At 57.8% G+C, this 21250-nt stretch overlaps 2 protein-coding genes across 2 annotated transcripts; both read right to left on the bottom strand.

Moving 5' to 3' along the window:
- Nucleotides 1–1775: 1775 nt before the first annotated feature.
- Nucleotides 1776–9658, bottom strand: Klk13 (kallikrein related peptidase 13). Its single transcript, XM_090323060.1, is given in 5 exon segments — nucleotides 1776–2393; nucleotides 2864–3000; nucleotides 4491–4759; nucleotides 5579–5768; nucleotides 9595–9658. Coding segments are annotated over 5 exon segments (849 nt in total). The 3' UTR covers nucleotides 1776–2204.
- Nucleotides 9659–15027: 5369 nt separating this feature from the next.
- Nucleotides 15028–19484, bottom strand: Klk14 (kallikrein related peptidase 14). Its single transcript, XM_090321968.1, has 5 exons — nucleotides 19392–19484; nucleotides 18468–18639; nucleotides 16924–17177; nucleotides 15665–15801; nucleotides 15028–15180 (listed from the first exon to the last, which is right to left on the bottom strand). Exons 1-5 carry the CDS (start codon nucleotides 19429–19431, stop codon nucleotides 15028–15030), a joined length of 756 nt encoding a protein of 251 aa, XP_090178094.1. The 5' UTR covers nucleotides 19432–19484.
- Nucleotides 19485–21250: the final 1766 nt, after the last annotated feature.

Here is a 21250-nt window from a genome sequence, read left to right as displayed (position 1 = left end):
TTAGCTTCACAGGCCAGTCTATCTCAGGAGCCATGCCTCGGCTCCTCTTTGCTTTAATTATTTCTCAGAGAAGGTCTGGTCTACTGCCAAGAACTAGCTGGGAACACAGTTTTTTTGGTTCAATGAGGTTTTGCTAACTTGTTTTTGGTCTGGGCTGGCCTGAACCTTGATCTTCCTGATCTCTTCTTTGCCTCCTGAGTAGTTAGGATTACAGGAGAGTATCTAGGCTTGCACTATCTTGCCAGGGTATTAATTTTTTTGTCGTTTTGTGTGTGTGTGTGTGTGTGTGTTGTTGTTGTTGTTGTTGTTGTTGTTGTTGTTGAACGTTTCTGCTCAAGGCTAGTACTCTACCACTTTGAGACACAGCACCACTTCCAGTCTTTCTCGTGCTTATTGGAGATAAGAATGTCAGATTTTTCTTCCTGGGCTGGATTTGAACAGCAATCTTCAGATTTCAGCCTCTTGAGTAGCTAGGTTTACAGGTGCCTGGCTAAAATGTTTTTCAAAAATTGTCATTGGTATATTTAGTGCTTGATCCTCAGGTGGAGAAAGTTGGGTAAGCTAGTAGCCTCATCCCAGTCTCTTTTCATTCTTAATCCATTCCAATATTGTGCATCTCTGGATATTGTGTATCACTATGTATCTTGTCCAATTATTAAAGTAATCCTTGTCTATCTTGGTTATCTTGTATCTTTGCCATTATCTCGTTTATTGTGCTCTTCCTAATTTCATTTATTATTGCATTTTTTTAATTGGGGAAAAGCTGATTTAGATGATTAATTATTTAAAGGGCAGCTCTTAACCGGGGGCCATGGCTTGCACCTATAATCCTAAACTACACAGGAGGCTGAGATCTGAGGATTGCAGTTCAAAGCCAGCCAGGGCAGGAAAGTCTACAAGATTCTTATCTCCAATTAACCACAGAAAACTGGAAGTGCAGCTGAAGCTCAAGCAGTAGAGTGCTAGCCTTGAGCAGAAGGAGCAGAGGGACAGCACCGGAGCCCAGGACAGCAAAAGAGAGAAAAAGCAGGGAGGGGAAGATCTTATGTATACATGTGGAAATGGAGCAGGGAAGCTTGTGGGGAGTAGAAGGGAGGAGGGAGGGTGACTGTGACCAGGTACAGAGTGGCTGTGTACACGAGTGGCGTGCGTGTATGGCAGGTGGGGACGAAACTGGGTCCAACTCACTGATACACTGGAAATCATACGTGCGGGCCTGTGCTCCTCCACAGTGCCATGCATCTTTTATTAGGGTCTATTCCTACGAATTGAAGAGGAAGGATGTGAGTTCAAGGGCCAGCCTGGACTAGTGAGACCCCTAACGAAGATAACACAAAACAAAATAGTAAACAAAGATGCTCCAAATTTTATGACTTGTTCAAAGCAGGGATTTGCAGTAAGCAGACACCGGGTATAAGCACCTCACCACTCTGTTTCGGGGTCCCAGACAGAGATTAGAAGAAGACACCCTGCACAAGGTGGTTCACAGGGCCAGTGCACGACACAGACAGGGGACAGGGGTTGTGATGGACTGCAGAGTCCACAGCGAAGGCCCTTTGGGGCCATCACTGAAGAAGTCCGAGTGTAGGTGGTGGTTAGTGGATGTGGGGAGTGAGAGAGGGATGCTGGTGGGCTGGCACTGGAGAATGGGGGTATTGGGCGGCCTGGGGCATCTGCGGTCCAAACTGTGAGGTTCTGAGGACTCAGTTGCTGTAAGGAATTCCCTCCCTTCTTCTCGCTCTCTTTTCTCTCTCTCTCTCCTTCCTTCCTTCCTTCCTTGGTATTGGGGCTTGAACTGAAGGCCTGCATTCTGTCCCTGAGCTCCCCCTTCCCCGCTTCCCTGCACTCAATTTTAATGCTCTACCACTTGCACCACAGCTCCATTTCTGCCTGTCTTGTTTTGGATAACTGGACATGAGAGTCTCCTGGATTTTCTTGCCAGGCTGAGTAGCGATGATTACAGGCTTTGGTTAAGAGAAGCTGGCTGGGATAGAACGAGCTGGTATGTATCTATCTGGCTTTATGGCAGCTGGGATGGCACAGATGGAGGCCAGGGATGTTGTCTGGGTTGGGACACAGTGTCTGGGGAGCACAGGCCCAAAATGGGGTGCTCTTTAGACACTGAATGGGGAGAAAACATAGGCCTCAACTGGGCACCTGGGGAGAAGGGACAGGGAGGTGGGGATGGTGGAGGGGCCTGGCCTTTACTGTGGGCCCTTTGTCCATCTCTGCTCCTGGGGCTGCTGGTCCTGTATGGTCTTGAGGATCCAATCCACGTATTTGGAGACTCGAGTGTAGACGCCAGGACGGTTGGGCTGCCCGCACGGGAAGTCTCCCCAGGAAATAATGCCGTGGAGGGTATGGTTGCAGACCAGGGGGCCTCCAGAGTCGCCCTGGGGTGGGAGAGAGGGCGGGGGAGGGAGAGAGAAAGAAAGAGATCTTTATTAGGGCAGAGATGGGGAGACTGGGTGACAGAGGATGGGGACACAGACACATGGAGTCCCATAGATAGAGAAAGGGAGGGAGACGGACAGAGTTCCCAAAGTATGTTTGGCACACCTGGCCCCGCCTTGTGCCTGAACAACCTTTGGACGTTCAGTGACAAAAGTGAGCTTTTTTCAGATTGTTTAAGTCAGTCTGAGTTGGGTTTCTGTCACTTGAAACTCAAACCTTCCCATTCGAGACTGCGGTGGCAGATAGGGATCTGAGCAGCCATTCTGTCTCTGCAGAAGTGGAAGGGGAAATTGTACTTGCCACCCTGGGCCCAGCGCAGCTCCTCCTACAAAGACCAGTGTGCCTTCCCAGGGCTGGAGGCAGATCATCTCCCCCCAGCCTTGCCTCCCCGCCCCCCAGCCCCCCTCACCTCACAGGAGTCCTTGCCGCCCTCCTGGGTGCCTGCACACAGCATGTTGGCTGTGATCTTCCCGGGGTAGACCTGACGACACTCCTCATCGGAGCGCAGCTCGATGTTGGCACACTGCAGGGTTTTGGGGTAACTCACTGGGGAACAGAGAGAGGGTCTCAGGGAGCCTGTGAGGAGGCGCCTGACCCCTGAGTTTGCAAGCAGAGCTGAGCAGAAAGAAAGGGCAGGAAACAGATGGGTGGGAGTGATGGGAAAGAGAGAATGTGGAAAGAGGGGAAGGGGTGGCAGGAGCGGGGGAAGAAATTGCAAAAAGCCCAGAAGAGAATGAGGGTGAGGGTTGGCCAGGCAGGCCTGCTGCTGTCATGAATTCTAGACATCCAGACAAGGCATGTATTTGTCAATTATTAATATGTAACCATATCATGGCGTGTATCATTTATCCATATTTATACTCTAAGTGCATTATAAATGATAATGTGAAGCTAGAATATGTAAATATGCATATGATAATGCATGAATCTGTATATTTATAACGTGTAAGATATCAGTGATATGTATAGACAGTATGTGTCAATATGTATATTTCTAAATTGTAAATGTAGTTTAATAGATCACTGATGAAATACATGATACTATTTGTAAATGCATGTTATAACCTGAGTTATATTTAAACTCATAACTTATGAATTATAGAACACAGTTAACGGCTGGGTTCACTGGCCGTTAACAGTGGTTCACCACTATAATCCCAGCTAGTCTGGAGGCTGAAATCTGAAGACTACAGTTCACAGCCAGCTGGGACAGGAGAGTCTGTGAGACGCTAATCTCCAATAAACCACCAATAAAGTAGAATAAAATAAAAAGTCAGAAGTGGTGCCATGGCTCAAGTGGTACAGCACTAGCCTTGAATGAAAACACTCAGACCTTGATCAAACCCCAGGACCAGCACCCACAACAAAAACAAAAACAAAACAAAAACCCTCACATATTTGCTTGATATAATTCTTAGGCATATATTCCTATCTATTTCATATATATTAATTACATATTAATAGTTTACATTCCTAAAGGATTTACAGGTACTATACTCTCCTATATATTTTTACAGATAAGATCATGATAATTCATTTATATGTAGGTAGGAATATATAAAATTACAATACTGTTTACAAATTTATATCAAACATTGATCATTTATTATTCATCAATATATAAATATATAGTATAGGGCCAGGAGTTTGGCCTAGTGGTAGAGTGCTTGCCTCGCATGCACAAAGACCTGGGTTCTATTCCTTAGTATCACATACATAGAAAAAAGCCGGAAGTGGTGCTGTGGCTCAAGTGGTAGAGCTCTAACCTTGAGAAAGTCCAAGGACAGTGCTCAGGCCCTGAGCTCAAGCCCAGGACTGCCAAAAAAAAAAAAAAAATATATATATATAGCATACAATGTTGCTTATTATTTAGTATGATATCTTCGTTGATATTCATTTTCACATACAATTTTTAAATTATCTTTAAGTAGTTGTATGGGGGGTTGTTATTATATATTATTGTATTGTATTTTAGATAAACACAGTCACCCCTGCCTCAGTTTCCCCACCCACTCCTGCCAGGCCCCTGGGCTTACCCTGGGGGCTGGTGGTGGTGCCCCAGCCTGACACCCGGCAGCAGGTGCCCACCGGCAGGCAGGGGTCCCGGGAGAGCGGCAGGACGCGGACCTGGCCGGTGAGCCGCACGGGTTCCCGCAGCTTCAGCAGCATGATGTCGTGGTCATGGTTCAGGTGGGTGGGGCTGACCTGGTACTCGGGGTGGGGGATGGAGCGGACCACCTCCCTCACCTGCTCGCCCCTCTCCGTGCGCCCCAGCGCGTGCTTGCCCAGGTGGACGGTGTACCCGCTGCGGGGACGGCAAGAAGTCGTGAGGGCAGAGTGCAAGCCCCGCTCCTGCCCCCATCCACCCGGGCCTTCTCCCCACCCCAGCTGCCTCCGCCTCAACCACAATCCCACCGCCAGGCCTGCCCCAGCCCTGCCTCCAGCCTCAACACTTAATCCTGCAGTGGCTCCAGGCCGCGCCTCAGCCGTGCCTCAGCCCCGCCCCACGACCCAGACCCCGCCCCACCCTGGGTCCATCCTCAGCCCCACCACCACCCAGGCCACGCCCCCAGGTCCCTCCTCAGCCCCGCCCCACGGCCCAGACCCCGCCCCAGCCCCACCCTGGGTCCATCCTCAGCCCCACCACCACCCAGGCCACGCCCCCAGGTCCCGCCCACGGCCCAGGCCCCACCCCAGGTACCTCCTCAGCCCCGCCCCATGGCCCAGACCCCGCCCCAACCCAGGTCCCTCAGCCCCACCACCCAGGCCACACCCCCAGGCCCCGCCTCTGCCCCGCCCCACTACCCAGGCCACAGCCCCAGGTCCCTCCTCAGCCCCGCCCCACCATCCAGGCCACACCCTAGGTCCCACCCCAGCCCCGCCCCACCGCCCAAGCCACGCCCCCAGGTCACGCCTCAGCCCCGCCCCACCACCCAGCCCACACCCCAGGCCCCGCCTCTGCCCCGCCCCACTACCCAGGCCACAGCCCCAGGTCCCTCCTCAGCCCCGCCCCACCATCCAGGCCACACCCTAGGTCCCACCCCAGCCCCGCCCCACCGCCCAAGCCACGCCCCCAGGCCCCGCCTCAGCCCCGCCCCTTGGCCCAGGCTCCATCCCCACGTACTCCTTCCTGCAGTGCGCTGCAGTGAGGACCCATCGCTGGTGCACCAGGACCCCCCCACAGAGCAGCCGGCCTCGCACCAGCAAGGCGGCCTGCCAGGGCTGCGAGTGGGGCAGGCAGGTGTAGCCGCCGGGGAGAAAGCCGTGGGTTCCGTTGGTGCCATTGAGGATCTTGGGGTAGTCCCGGGAAATGCCTGCGAAGACGCGAGATGGTTAGGGAAAGGAGGTGCGAGGGGAGGCGGGAAGGTGAGAATGGACCATGGCCCACGGGAGCCGCCATGTTCCATCCGGCGCAGATGAGTCAGGACAAGTTTATTTTTCCTATAGAGAAGCCAGTCTGTCCAGCGGGCGCTGAGATGAGGATGATTCTGACAAGTGAGTGGGAGCTCAGCTTTCTCTCCACCTGTGTCCTCTTGTCATCTTGGATTTCAGGAGGCGGAAGTCAGACTGATATATGGTACTACCTAGGCCCCAGCCCTGCTTCCATGCATCCATCATCCTCCATCCGTCACCATCTATCCATTGCCCATCCAGGCAAGCTTGCATCCCTCATTCAGACATCCATCCATCCTTCCCTCCATCCATCCATCATCATCACTCATCCACATCTATCCCTCCTCTATTCTCTATCATCTGTTTATCATCCCATCCTTCCATCTGTCATCCTCCATCCACCCATTATCCATCCATCATCCTGCACCTCTCATCCACCATGCATTCATCCACCCACCATCCCTCCATCCACACAGCCAGCTATCCTTCCATCATCTACCCATCCATTATCCATCCTGCATCATCATTCATCCATCACCCATCATCCTTTCTCCACATTCACCCACCATCCCCCATCTTCCCCCAGTTCATCTATTCATCCACCTACCCATCCCATCATTCGTACCTTCAAGACTAATTTACTAGGTACCTCCATGACCTTAAGTACTAACACAGGTTAAGTTCTCTTGCTGACCTGGTCGTCTTCTACTTGAATGCCTCATACACATCTTAAACTTCATATTTCCATCTCCGGTCTTCTCAACCCAGCCTGTCCCTGCCTGTCTTTCCCACCACAGCATTCAGCTTCTAACCTAACCTAGGGATCATCTTCACTTTCCTCTTTCCTTTGTGGTTCATAACCCATCAACTCAATGTCCTGACCATCTACTTTCCCCAACTCCTGCCACTATCTTGGGCCGACCCCTGCCTGATGGTTATGCCAGCATCCTAAATGTTTATACATTTGCAGTCTGCCAACCCAGTCTCTTCCCTCCCTCCCTTCTTCACTCCCTTCCCTCTTTTCCTCCCTTCCTTCTTTCCTTTCTCTCCATCCCGACTGGAAGCTTCCCTGACAAGAGGTGACTTCACTAATCAGAGCACCATTCTTCAGGCTCAGTTCCGGGCCCCACACAGCAGGTCCTCAGTAAGTGAGCCTCGTCTGTGCTAGGCCTGGTGTCTGGCAATGGAGGCACAGCTGTGGGCAGGGTGGCATAGAGTCTAGTCACAAACATGCTGTTTGTCTTTTAAAACCATACCCCCTGGTACAAGTTACTAGCCTCAGTTTCCTCAGCTGAGGAGTGCAGATATCCCTCTATGTCTGTAGGCCTGCGAGGGAGACACCAAGAACTCGGGGCCCTGAATGCAGGGGTGCTCCAGGCATGCCGTAAACTCACACACATCCTCCCCTCCAGCCTCAATCACTTCTGATGATTTATGAAGCCTCGTAAAAGCCAACTGCTTTGTAAACAGTTGTCACCGCAGTGCTCAGGGACGGATGCCAAGGGAGAAAAAGGTCCAGACATGTTCAGTCCTGGCACAATTTTTCCCGCCAAATATTTTCCTTCTGCAGTTGGTTGATCCCTTGGGTGAGGAAGTGCAGATAGGGGTGCTGTGTCATCACAGGGCCCATCACACCCCGAGTTCCAGTCCCGCATCACACGTAAAATCTTCATCCTAATTACGAGCTAGGATGGGAGCCCTGCTCCCCTGACCAGCTTCCCGTTCACAAGGGGAAACCTGGGACTGAACCCCACCTGCCTACTTTAGAGTTAGGGATGGGAGTTATGGGGGGGTTAGAGAGTCATTTTAGTTGAAACAGAGATGGGAGATAAGTGATTTAAATTGCAACCCAGTTCTCTCGGTCTTTGTGTCTGTCTGCCTGTCTTTGGTGCTGGTACTGGGACTTGAACTCAGAACCTGGGCACTGTCCCTTAGCTGATCCTGTTCTCAGATCTCAGCCTCCTGAGTAGCTAGGACTACAGGCTTGAGCCACCATAGCTAGGTGTCTGCTTTGGTTTTCACTTTTAAAATCAGAAGAAGACAGACATTTAAAAAAAAAATCCAGGAGCAAAACACTTGAAATGCATTAAGTTATTTACTAAATAGCAATATCTAAGTGTCAAAAACAAAAGAGCAAAGTACCTGTGGTTTCAGATGGTCCAGTCAAGCAAACATGCTATGGCTTATTGTTAAATATTTGCCTTATTTATTTTGAGGTTGGAGAATGAACTCTGTTCCGAACAATGATATGCATATTACTTCTTAGTTCAATTTTTTTTTTGCCAGTCCTGTGCTTGAGCTCAGGGCCTGAGCACTGTCCTTGGACTTTCTCAAGGCTAGAGCTCTACCACTTGAGCCTCAGCACCACTTCTGGCTTTTTTCTATGTATGTGGTACTGAGGAATCGAACCTGGGTCTTCGTGCATGCTAGGAAAGCACTCTACCACTAGGCCAAACTCCCAGCCCCTTATTTCAATTTTTTTTAATCAAGGAAGCAAGCATTGGTGGCTTACGCCTGTAACCCTAGCTACCCATCTATTTGTATTTTGTTTATACTATGGCTTATTAACTTTGCCTGGCTGGCCGGGAACTGCCCCTCTTCCTTCTTCCTGCTCTTTCAAGTAGCTGGGATTACAGGTGTGTGCTACCACGCCTGGCTTTCAGCTGACTTTAGGAAGCTCATTAGAACCAGAAGCCATGAGGATGGCTTACAGGGATTTGAGCCCAGGACAGGGTGGTCAGGGCGGAGAGCCTGGATTAGGATCCTGACTCAGGCCTCTCAGTGTCCTCTTGTCTCCCAGTCTCCGGATTTCCAGCCACGAAATGGGTGTAATTATAAAGCACCTACCTCATCCGGCTGTTTAGGATTTTACAAGACACAGCATGTCGGCTCCCGGCCCAGCGGCAGGAGGGGTGAAGGGAGGGAATCCTGGGAGTGCAGCTGCCTCACCTCTGGCCAAGGTCAACACCGCATGCTGGGTACCTGGGCATCTGGCACTCCGACCCTCCTCCTCTGGGCCTTGAGGAGCAAAGCCTGCAGGCTGGAAGCCCTTATTCTGTCTCTAGCCCCTCCCTCCCCTCTCCTCAAACCTTCACCTCACCTCCCTAATTAATTATCAGCTAATTATTTGAGTAATTACTTGAATAACGTCCGCCACCCCTGCCAGCTAGGCTGTGGGCTCCGAGGGCAGCCAGGGCCGTGTATCTCTGGGTGTCCAGACAGCAGCCAGCACAGTGCCCAGAGTTGAGTGGCTGCTGACATAATGAATGAACAAGTGAAGGAGGGAGCAAGCGAATGCATGGTGCGTGCCTTCACGTTGCGGCCAGAGGCCTTGCCTGCAAAGGCAGGGAAGGGTGTTTCAGAGATGAGGCAAGGCATCTTTGGGGACAAGTTTTGGGTGGAGTCACCCCAAGGATTAAGGTTAGAGCGAACTGGAAAGCTCTGGAAGGCGCTGAGGAGGGAGAATGGGTCAAATCGGGTTCCCCCCATTTCCCCAGACCTGCGAAGATCCAGCTTACAGAAGAGACGGCCCGCGTGGCCAGGCTCACCCGAGCCCATGGGGGCCCCCCACCCCCGCAGGGCCCCCCTCCGGGCTGGCCGGCGCAGGTCAGCGGGGGTCAGTGGGGCCACCCCAATTAGCAAGCGGGTCAGGCAGGGTCAGGCTGTCCTGCGGGGCGGGAGGGGTGGGGCGGCGCGCCCTCTCCCCTGGCGGGGCGCCCCTGTCCCCAGCTGCCCCCAGCCCCCCACCCCGTACTCACCCCCCTGACAGGGCCAGGGTCAGGCAGGCCACGAGGGCGGCCAGGGGCCACATGGAGATTCTGGGACGTGCGGGGCCTGGGGAGAGGCGGAGGGGCGCGGTGAGGGGGCGCCTGGACCCCGCGTCTGCAGCCCGGCCGGCGCGCCCAGCCTCGGGCTCCATTCATCCCTGCAGCCCCCGGCCCCCCCCCCCGCGCCCCGACGGCGCTGCATCCCAGCCCGGTCCCCCCGGCCCCCCACGCCCCGCTCTGCGGGTCTTCCTCCTCGGCCCCGCACCCGCCACCTCGCGGGCTCCGGGTCCCCCCCTCCTGCCCCCCCACCCTACCTGAGTGGGGGCCCCCGAGAGCTCAGCGCCGCCGCTCGCAGCTCCAGCCCGGCCCATGGCTTTTAACCCCTGCACTCCCGCCCCCCGCGCGCAGCTTCCCGGTGCGGGCTCCCCCTCCCCGCCCCCCCCGACGGCTCGGCACCCCCAGCCTGGGCTGGTCCCGAGGGGGCGGGGCGGGAGGCCGGCTGGGACCCGGGCCTGGCCCGCCCATGTCGGCCTCCGAACCCGCGGTGACCTTCCGGGCGCCGCCGACGGCAAACCCCCCCACCCCGCCCCGATCTCGGGGAGGACCAACCCCCCCCCCCACCCCGATCCCCGCCCCGGGCCCCGCCCCCTGCGCCCCTCGTGTCCCCTCCCCCCCCCCGCGCCCCATCCCGGAGAGGACCAACCTCCCGACCCCCGCCCCGATCCCCACCCCGGGGAGGATCAACTCCCGCCCCGGGCCCCGCCCCCTGCGCCCCCCGCGGGCCCCCCCCCCCCCGCCTCCCCGCCCCGGGGCCGCCCCCCGCCGCCCCCCCCCCTGCGCCGCGTGCCCCTCCACCCGGCCCCGCCCCCCCACCCCAGGGCCGCCCCCTGAGCCCCCCGCGCCCCCCCCCGCCGCCCCCCCCCTGCGCCGCGTGCCCCTCTACCCCGGCCCCGCCCCCCCCGCCCCAGGGCCGCCCCCTGCGTCCCCCGCGGGCCCCCCGCCCCCCCGCCCCAGGGCCGCCCCCCGCGGCCCCCCCTGCCTCCCCGCCCCGGGACCGCCCCCCCCCGCGCCGCGTGCCCCCTCCACCCCGGCCCCGCCCCCCCGCCCCAGGGCCGCCCCCTGCGCCCCCCGCGGCCCCCCCCCCCCCCCGCGCCCCTCCACGCACCTCGCCCCTCTCACTTCCGGACCCCGATCCCGGGCCGCACCTCCGACCCTTCTCACCCGGACTTTAGAGGAGCCAACGGTGAAGCATCACCCCTGTCCCTGGGACGGGAGCGGGCGGCCGGCGAGACCCGGGCGGCGCGGGGACTGCGGAGCGCGGGGTCGGCAGGGCCGGGCGGGGGCCGGCGGGGGGCAGCCTGGGGGCAGCCTGGGGGGCAGCCTGGGGAGGCTCCCGGGAGGGAGCGGGCTCTGGGGGCTGGGGGAGGAAGGAGGAAGAGGTGGAGGTTGGGGTTCGTGGGCGTCTTCTGGAACTGCGGCCGGGTGGGGCCCCTCCATTAACCCAGGGGGCGGAGGGGCCGGGTTAGGGATTAGGAGGACGGAGGTGGGGTCAGAGCTCGGCACTGGCGTCCTCGCGTCCTCGGGAGCGCGGCTCGGGCTGGCCGGGGTCCCGGGGCTGGGGAGCTGACCCCGACCGACCGCAGGCCCGGTCAGCGGGGCGGCGAGCGCTGGAGGGGCCGCGGGCGCGGGAGGGGCCAGGCTGCACCGGAGACTCCGCGGAGACCTCCTCCGCGCGGCCATGCATGCCCAAAAACACCGGGGATTTTAGGTGTCTGTCCAGCGTGGAGTTCCGCCCGGCCCTGTAATCCCAGCCCTTGAGTGGTGGAGGCAGAGGGAGCCACAGGTCAAGGCCAGCCTCGGGCTGCACAGCAGGACTCTTATCTCAGAAAATAAGTGAATAAATGAAAAGGTGTTTATCTTGGTTTAGTCCCCAGTGACATTAGCTGATGAAGAACCACACACACACACACACACACACACACACACACAGGGATGAAATGTGTTCTCCTGCTGTCTTCTTCCACGCCGTGCTGGGCCAGCCTTGGGTGGTGGTGAATTCTGTTTCCACCTGGCAGAATTGGTTCTCCTGGACTTGGGTAAGAAGAATGCGGCTCACGCTTGGCGAGCTACACTTCAAAGCTGTCCTGCGGCTCCCTGACAAAACGTGCCACAAAACACGCTGTTCCTCACCAAGAAGCCAGAAAAAGGAGTTTGGTTTGATGGCGCCTCTGAGCCGGCACTGGCTTCTCACACCTGCAATCCCAGGTGCTCAGAAGGCTGAGACCCAGCCACAGGGACTCCCAGCCTCAAAGCCAGGCCTGGCACGACCGTTCCTGAGACTCATCTCCAGCCGGTGGAGGGGAGTGAAGTGGGGCTGCAGCTCACGTGATAAAGCGCTAGATTTGAGCGAAACAGCTAAGTGATAAGGAGTGGCCAAGGCCCTGAGTTCAAGCCCCAGGATGGACACACACACACACACACATACACCAGCATCTGAAGAGGGTTTGTGCCTGGCAGGGGGTGGACTTGGGGGTCCAGTGGTGAGGATGGTGGGGGCTGTAGGAGGTAGCTGAGGAGAGGGTCTGGTTGCTGACAAGGGGTCTTGTTGCACTGTGGCTGGACACTGGGGTGTTGGGGGAGCATGGGATGGGGGCCAGGGGCTGGACACAGCCACGGGGGTCCTGTGGAGGTGACACAGAGGCTTCTGGGAGTCCCCACCCTCCACTGGCTCCGCCTCCCAGGGCCGGACTCTGAGTGGGCGCCCGGTTCATTCCTGCAGAGCAGAGCTGGGTTCAGGTGGGGTGAGGAGGGAGGCTGCCGGGTCATTTGAGGTGACAGGGCTGTGTGGGCTGTTTGGGGTACCTGTGCCCTCTTGTGGCCCTGGCCCCAATGCTTCCAGAAAGGCTTTCTCATGTGGGGAGAGGCTGGAGGCCCAGTGTAGAGGAGGCTGGCTTTGGCATCTGCCGAGGGGTGAGTGCCAGGTCAGCGTGGAGATGAGTGAGCTGGGTGTCTGCGAGGTCACGGACCCACTGAGGGCTGGGCATTCCCGCCCCGCGCCTGATTATCAAGACAACCAGGAGCCCACGGCTGAAAGTCACCCCGAGGCTGGCCCCCATCCAGGCACCATCCCTCACACCTCCCGGCCTCTCCCCTGCACAGAGCAGCCTCCCAGAAAGGTCGACTGGAAAAGGTGGTTCAGCCTGTGGAGATGCCAGGGGATGGCGACCCCGTGCCTCCATTTCCCCGTGGGCTAAGTGGCCCCGGTTGTGATACCTGCTTCCTTAAATGAGCTACTGGACTCTGAAGGAGATTAGGAGATGTCCCTGGGGGGACCCTGGCCCCTGTAGGGTAAAGGAGCAAAGGCCGAGATGGAGGCCAGCCAAGGTTCCCAGAACAGCCTCACCCTAGCTTGGCTTCAAAATGGGATTCTTTGTCAAGCAGAAACTGGAAGTTCCGGTTGGAATTGCTGGTTGGGTGGAGAAAGTCGGGCCCCACACCCAGGCCTGGAGGAGGACCCCCTCCCCCCCCCATGCGAGGAGACTGGGAGAGACACCAAGGGACAAGACTCAGAGAGGGACTGACAGGGTGGATGGGAGGGAGCCCAGCACACAGGCATGCAGGTCCTCCATGGCTGGACATGCAGGGAGACGCAACTCCTGGAGAGATGGAGGGATTCTTTTTCTAGCGTGGGGTTGGCCATCCTTGGGGTTCTGGTCTCCAGCTCCTCCCCAAACACCACAGTTCCATCGGACTAACCGAGGTTAGAAGGTCTGCCTCGTCCACCCCCTGCGCCTGGGCTCTCTTGCTTGGTCCATTTGGCCAGCTTCCTCCCTCTCACAGCCTCTCAATGGCACTAGATAACTAGCCAGCAAGTGTCTTGCAAGTATTATTGTGCACGCGCGCGTGTGTGTGTGTGTGTGTGTGTTTGTGTGTGTACGTGTGCGTGCACGCCCACCAGTCTTGAAGCTTGAACTTGGGGCCTGGGCTCTTTCTCGGAGCTTTTCCTCTCAAGGCTTAGTGCTCTACCACTTGAGCAACAGTTCCACTTCCAGCCAGTGGTTCATTGGAGATGAGTCTCCCAGAATTTCCTACCTTCACTGGATTTGAACTGAGATCCTCACACCTCAGCTCCCCCCACTTGCTGGGCTTGCAGGGACAAGCCATGGTACTCAGCTGCCAACTATCAGGTTTTTGTTTTTTATTTTTTTTTTTAAACCAGTCTCACGAATAGCCACACAGGTTTTGATTTCCCTTGTATTTCCATAGCAGAACAAGGTGTGTTCCGTGCTGGTACTGGAGCTTGAACTCGCTGGCCAACTGCTCCTCCTCAGGGCTCAGCCCTGGTGTCTCCACTGAGCCGCCTGCTAGGGCTCCATGCTCGAGCCAGTGTGATCTCACCTCGACCTCCATCTTCATGCCGTTGACCCCTCACCAGCCAGACCTTGCTCTTGAACTTTTGTTTTCACATCCAGTGTATCTATATTCAAAAGCAAACTCCATTGCACTTGTGTTCTCCCAAGGCTTCTTTCCCGACCCTGGTTCGCTCTACGAGGGGATCACACCATCCTTTCATTACTGGACTAACACCTGGGTTTCCCTCGAATTCCTTTGTACCCATCACACCCTCCGCTTGTTGTATCTGGGTGTATGTGCATGCATGCACCAGTACTGAAACCTGAACTCAGGGTCTGGACACTGCCTCTGAGCTTTTTGCTTCAATGCCAGTGCTGTTCCACTTGAGCCACAGCTCCGCTTCCAGCTTTTTGGTGGCTATTGGAGATACACCTCTCAAATTTCCCTGCCCAGGCTGGCTTTATACCCCAGGCCTCAGATCTCAGCCTCCTCAGTGGCTAGCAGGAATGGCTTTGTTGATTTGGGAATTCAAGGGTGATGAATTCACACTTTCCTATGGCTCAGAAGCTCAAGAGAGTCCAGTCCTACCCCAGGGCCCACCATGGGCTCGGGGAAGCTCTGACCCCAGGGAACGGCTCAGCCCCCACTCTGCTCAGCCACCTGTCGGGACGGCACCGGCCACTGTGGATGGCCCCTACATGAACCGAATGAAGGGATGGAGGATACGTGAGACGATTCCCTTCTTGTCATCATTTATTTTGATTTTAGACACATTGAAGCTTTTGAAAATGGTCTTCTTTGGAGCTTTTGTGTGACTGCTTCAGAGCCCGGGGGGGGGGGGGGAGATGGGCAGGGTCTTGAAAAATGACAGTAGTGACATTTGAGATGCAGAGAGAAAAACCTAAGCCACTGCTCCCAGGTTTGGGATGGGGTGGGGGTGGGGACAGAAGTGAAGGTGAGGATCATGCAGGTAGGGGTTCCCAGACTGATGGAGGAGGCTGGGCCTGGACCCCTGGGCCTGAGGTCGCAAGGGGCAGCTGACGAGCAGTCACGTGGGTGATCAAGGCCCCCGAATGATGCTCCGGATCCAGTCCAGGTGCTTGCACAGGTTGGTGTAGACGCCCGGGAAGCCACTCAGGGCGCAGCGCTCCATCCCCCAGGACACAAGGCCCTGCAGCTGCCCGGCACACACCAGGGGGCCCCCAGAGTCACCCTGATGGGGGGCAGAGACAGAGTCAGATTGCAGCCATGGAAGGAGAGCAGCATGAGCCTCACCTCCCACCCCAGTCCCGGCCTCGGGCCCCAGAGAGACATGGCTTCCCTTCGCTGGACCCGTGCTGTGTCCCCCACGCCACCACCATGTTTGGCTCCTCCCTCTTCTCTCTGTCTTCATCCTGCCTGCTTCTGCCTCTCAGTGAGATGGCCACTGGTTTCTGGACACCCCATCAGGCGCCCTCACTCCATGTGTTCCTGGCCTTGCTCTCCTCCTTCCCGAGCGGGCTAGGTCACCCCTGGCTGCCTGAGAAGCAGGGGCCGGACAGTGGCCAGGGGCCCTGGGGCAGGGTGGCAGCATGGCCTGGACCCAGGGTTGGGCCCAGCTGGGCATCCCTGATCCCTATATCTCCACTGGCCCTGGGCTCCAGAGGGCGTTGGAGCAAATCCCCAGACAGGGCCGCTCACAGCAGAGGAGCCCTCACCTGGCACGAGTCCTTCCCGCCCTGGGGGACGCCGGCGCACACCATGTTGGGCGTGATGGCTCTTGGATAGGCCTGGCGGCAGGCCTGCTCCGAGAAGATGCTAATGTTCACACAGCGCAGGCTGGGTGGGAAGTTGGCTGTGAGGACACATGGGGTCGGGACTGGGACATAGGCCACATGGGACCCAATGCTGGCCAAGCCCCCTCCCCCAGACCCGGGGTCCAGGCCCAGCCTCCTCCCCCAGACCTGGGGGAATCCGGACCCAGTCCTCCTCCCTCAGATCCCAGGGTCCAGGCCCTGCCTCCTCCCCCAGACCCGGGGTCCAGGCCCAGCCTCCTCCCCCAGACCTGGGGGAATCCAGACCCAGTCCTCCTCCCCCAGACCCGGGGTCCAGGCCCAGCCTCCTCCCCCAGACCTGGGGGAATCCAGACCCAGTCCTTCTCCCTCAGACCCGGGGGTCCAGACCCAGCCCCCTCCCTCAGACCCGGGGGTCCAGGCCCAGCCTCCTCCCTCAGACCTGGGGGAATCCAGACCCAGTCCTTCTCCCTCAGACCCGGGGGTCCAGGCCCAGCCTCCTCCCCCAGACCTGGGGGAATCCAGACCCAGTCCTTCTCCCTCAGACCCGGGGGTCCAGACCCAGCCCCCTCCCTCAGACCCGGGGGTCCAGGCCCAGCCTCCTCCCTCAGACCCGGGGGTCCAGGCCCAGCCTCCTCCCTCAGACCTGGGGAGATCCAGGCCCAGCCTCCTCCCCCAGACCCGGGGGTCCAGGCCCAGCCTCCTCCCTCAGACCCGGGGGTCCAGGCCCAGCCTCCTCCCTCAGACCCGGGGGTCCAGACCCAGCCCCCTCCCTCAGACCTGGGGAGATCCAGGCCCAGCCTCCTCCCTCAGACCCGGGGTCCAGGCCCAGCCTCCTCCCCCAGACCCGGGGGTCCAGGCCCAGCCTCCTCCTCCCTCAGACCCGGGGATCCAGGCCCAGCCTCCTCCCCCAGACCGGGGGTGCAGGCCCTGCCTCCTCCCCCAGACCTGGGGGAATCCAGACCCAGTCCTTCTCCCTCAGACCCGGGGGTCCAGACCCAGCCCCCTCCCTCAGACCCGGGGGTCCAGGCCCAGCCTCCTCCCTCAGACCTGGGGAGATCCAGACCCAGTCCTCCTCCCTCAGACCCAGGGGTCCGGGCCCAGCCCTCATCCCTTATACCCTCTGCTGCCATACCCAGGGAGTCCCCCAGCCCTGCTTCCTCTTCCCTGTGCCAGGTTCTTACCAACGGGGCTGGAGGTGGTCCCCCAGCCCGACACCCGGCAGGGCGTCCCGGGGCTGGCGCAGGCCGAGGGCAGCGGGATGGGCCGGATGGCCCTCCCCAGCGGCACAGCCCTCTCCAGCTCCAGCAGCATCAGGTCGTTGTCGTGGGTGCGAGAGTTGTACTGGGGGTGCGGCACCTGGCGGACCACCCTCCGTATCTGCTGCGTGGCCTCCCACCGCCTCAGGTTGTGCTTGCCCAGGAGGACGTGAAGGATCCTGGCCCGGGACCGAGAGTGACGTGGCTCAGAGCCCACTCAGGGACCCTCCCCTTCTCCCACCAGTCCCCTCTGCAGACTTCCTCTGCCCCTCACTCAGCCTCACCCCAGGCCACTTCCCCCTCTCACATGGCGCTGGGTAGAAGGCGATGCCTTGAGTTCTTGGCTTAATTCTCCTGGGGGGTGTGAAGACGTCTGAACGAGCCCTGTGTTTTAGCTCTAGGTGCTTCCTCAGAATCCATGTGGTGCCTAGACCCCTGTGCTGGTTCTAGCCTGGACCCTGAGTTCTAGACCTTGGCATGGTTTTGACTCTACTCTAGATTCGTGGGTGAGTCACTTCTAGTCTCCTGCTTTAGGATGAGCAAGAAGAGTTCTCCCCTGACTGGCCTCTGTGTTGTGACTTCAGTTTAGGTTCTGGATTTTGACGAAGGCTGAGGGTTCCAAAGCAAGCCATGCCTCACGACCCGAGCTAACAGATTGTAGGGGATACAGATCACCTATCCTGGACCTTGGTAGGAACTTCCATCTAGATCAAACTCTCTTTTCTAGATGACGTTCTTGGCTACGATCTAGTGTGACCTGTTAGTTCTAGGTGAGACTCTGTCTCTAGGCGAATGATAGGCTACCGTTTGGGCTGTTGAGTCTCAACTGTGGTCTGAGCCCCAGACTTTAAGATGAAGCTGTAAATCTTGACAGAGCTCTAGAGCATATCCTGGATCAGAGGAACTTAAAGCTGGATTTCATTCTGGGTTCTGTATTATTCCAGATGCTCTCTGGTCTCTTGGAGTCTGGGGTAGAAATTCTAGGCAATGCTCAAGACGCTGAGATGCTCAAAGAAACAGTAGATTCAATTCCAAGTTCAGCCTGAGTTCAGGAATGCATCCTAGGTTCTGACTCAGTGTTCTTACAGCTGTCTGAGGAGTTCTAGGCAGTAGAGGTAGACCATATTCTGAACTGGGCTCTGGGGTCTAGGTAGTGCTTTGTGATTCTGTGCCCTCAATGGGGAATGAATCTGGAACACTTTGGCCCACAGCCACCAGTTCTTTTCGACATCAGCTGAGGGGTTCTAAGCTGCCAAAGTGGATTTCTTTCAGGAGAAAGAAAAGAAAAATATTTTCTCTGGATTCTATCTCCTGAGCTTTGCCTTTCCTTCTAGACTCTTCTGTAGATACCCCTCACCTCCCCCCCACACACATCCCCTGCAAACCAGGCACGTGGCTACTGCAGCGGAGCTCTGGGGCTGCAGACTCTACAACACACTTGGTGTAGGCATGGAGGGAGGGTCACTCACGGGCGGGCGCAGTGGGCAGCGGTGATGACCCATTTGTCAGACAGCAGGGACCCTCCGCACAGAAAGCGCCGCCAGGGGCCCGCCTGCAGCGCCGCCTGCCATGGCTGCGAGTTGGGGTTGCACTGGTAGCCGCCAATGATTCTGTGGTCGTCCTCCGGGCTCTGCGCCCGGGCTAGGAGTGGACAGGCAGAGCAGGTGACCCAGTTCTTTCCCACCCCAGCCACATAAGAAGGTGCCCAGAGTCCCCCAAACCCCAGACCTTCTCTGTGCCCCAACATTACCTCCACACAGCCAGTGAGGGCCGCTTTTATTTTGGGGGGTACTGGGGATGGAGTTCAGGACCTCGTATGACTTTGCCACTAGAGCCAGAGCTCTGGTGTTACCAGGATGTTCTGGACCCTTCCCTCAGCCACACTTCCCTGGAAAGATGGCACCCAAGCTTCCCTTGTCCTGGCTGCATGCACAGGGTACTGAGGCCCGATGGGTACCTCTCACCCCCTCCTCCTGCTCCCCAGTACTGCTCCTGGGACCTAGGTCATGATCCCACCCTCAACCCCCTCCTCCATCCACCCTCCTCCACCCACCCTCCTCTACCCACCCTCCTCCATCCACCCTCCTCCATCCACCCTCCCACCACAACCATGTTTGTCACGCCATTTCTGCCCCACTGTGACCAAGCATGGTCCCGGGGTCCACCATTTTGGCAGGACTTGCTCAGGGACCCCTGAGGCCCTCAACTTCCTTATTCATCTCCACTACCTCCTCCAAATGCCTCTCGAGATCCCCCCATTTCCTGCCATCTCCCCAACTCACAGTGAGGACAGCCACCCCCCCCATCCTGCATCCAGCATCCCTCGGGCCCCCACTCGACCTCCCACTCCACCACCAGGCTCAGGCTCTTCCCAAGGCCCCCTGCTCCCTTACCTCCAGCCAAGACATGGAGCACCGCCAGAAGGAGGAGCATTCTAGCCACGGCAGGTAGAAGGTGGGAGCCGAGGAGTCTGCAGGGGATCCAGGGCCCCGGGGACATGGCGGCAGGACACTCAGGGACGGGTGAGCAGTGGGCTTGGGGCTCTCTGGCAGGGGTGGAGGAGGAGGATGCTTGCTCTGGTCCCTCTGGTGCCGGGTGAGGAAGTGGGGTGGCGTCTCCCAGTCACGCCAGCAGAGCCTTTTATCCCTGGTCAGGCAGTTGCCCTGCCCCCACCCTGCTGCCTTTTTTTTTTTTAATTGCCTAGTTTCCATTACAGAATTCCTTGCTCCCCTCCTTCCCTCCCTCTTTCCCTCCCTCTCTCCATCCCTCCCTCCCTTTTCCTCCCTCCCTCCATCCCTTCTTCTCTCTCACCTCCCTGCTTCCCCTCTCCTCTCTCCTCCTCCCCTCATCTTCTCTCCCCAGCCAAAGCAGCAGCCACCCTAGGGAAGGATGCTAAAATCTGGACAGCAGCCGGGGAGGGTGAGCCCTGGTGGGGCAGGAAGGCGAGGTGCTGAGTGGGGGGACTGGGTGGTGGATGAGTGAAATCAGGATAGGGGTTCAGAGCAAAGTGCTGAGAAGGAAGGAGGGAGGGAAGGAGATGGAGACTCAGCGTGAGAGTGAGGGGTGACGGGAGAGTCCAGCCAGCCTGGGCTGGCCCTGGTTCTGGGGTTTCGGTCCTGACTTGGGGAGGACCTGCCCTCCCCAGCCCCTCCCCCAGCCTCTTAAATTCTCTAATGATTGTAATTTGTCCCCTGGCCTTTGCAGTCCCACAACAGCCCAGCCCTGGTTGTGGGGGGTGGGGGGGGCTGAGTGACTCAGTGGCTTGGGCCTCCCACCCTCCCTCTGCTATTCAGGAGCAGGCTTCCAGGCTACTTCCTTCCTGGTGTCTGGGGTGCAGCCAGGCCTCGCTCTGCCAGGCCACACACCTGTCCCCGTGCATACATACGTGTGCAGCTTGATGGGGCGCAGAGGCCTGCACAGCCAGCCTGACCCTTCTGTAGGCCCCGAGCTTTGCTGCCATGAGGGTCGGGCTGCGCTGTGCAGGCCTCAGGCACAGAGGAGCAGCTGGTCACCGCAGGCCAGGGCTTCTGTGAGGGAGGAAGTGGCAGGACAGCTACTCAGACATGCAGGCGTGCTCCCGCATCCACACACGCACACACACGCGCACACGCACACACGCACACACGCACACGCAACAAGTAATGTGAGCTTGTCCCAAGGTGAGATCGACCACAAGGTGGGGTGTGGAAATCTGGAGACGGGTGGGTGGTGTTGGGGCATTTTTATTTGTTTAGATATGTTTTATTGTACCGTGGGGTCACATTCTTCTCCCTCCCTGTCCTCTGGTCGCCCTCTCCCCTCACTAGCTCCCCCTCCCTGCCCCCTGCCTATTTTTTTTTTTTTGTCTGTATCAGGTCTGGGGCTTGAACTCAGAACCTGGACTCTATCCTTTAGCTATCTCACTTAAAGCTTAGTGCTCTACCACTCAGGCTGCACCTCCACTAATTTTGGTGATCCACTAGATAGGAGTCTCACAGACTTTCCTGACTCAGCTGGCTTGGAACTGCAGTCCTCAGACCTCAGCCCCCGGGGTAGCTGGGATTCTCTGCCTGAGCCACCAGCACCTCAGCCAGGCGTCCCCTTTTAGTGTTCATGTTATCTCATTTGCTTGCTTTTAGATCTAGATTCTGTATGTGACAGAACACAGGCTGTGTTTGTTTTTTAGTCTCTTCCTCCTCTTCTTTCCCCTCTCCCCCCTCCTCCTCTTCTTCCTCCTCCATTTGTAGATACCTGGGCTTGAACTCAGAGCCTT

Source organism: Megascapheus bottae, chromosome 31, assembly GCF_031878675.1.
Source record: "Megascapheus bottae isolate mThoBot1 chromosome 31, mThoBot2.hap1, whole genome shotgun sequence".
Lineage (NCBI taxonomy): Eukaryota > Metazoa > Chordata > Mammalia > Rodentia > Geomyidae > Megascapheus > Megascapheus bottae.
The sequence above is the reverse complement of the archived record's forward strand: the minus strand, read 5'-3'. Positions and strand labels throughout refer to the sequence as shown.

Excerpts from the sequence above, each read along its gene's own strand:
- Klk14 (XM_090321968.1), bottom strand. The coding sequence starts at position 19,431 with ATGCTCCTCCTTCTGGCGGTGCTCCATGTCTTGGCTGGAG. Across the intron at positions 18,640-19,391 it reads GCTCCATGTCTTGGCTGGAG|CCCGGGCGCAGAGCCCGGAG; the intron begins GTAAGGGAGCAG and ends GTCCACTCCTAG. Across the intron at positions 15,181-15,664 it reads GCGGGAAGGACTCGTGCCAG|GGTGACTCTGGGGGCCCCCT; the intron begins GTGAGGGCTCCT and ends GCCCCCCATCAG.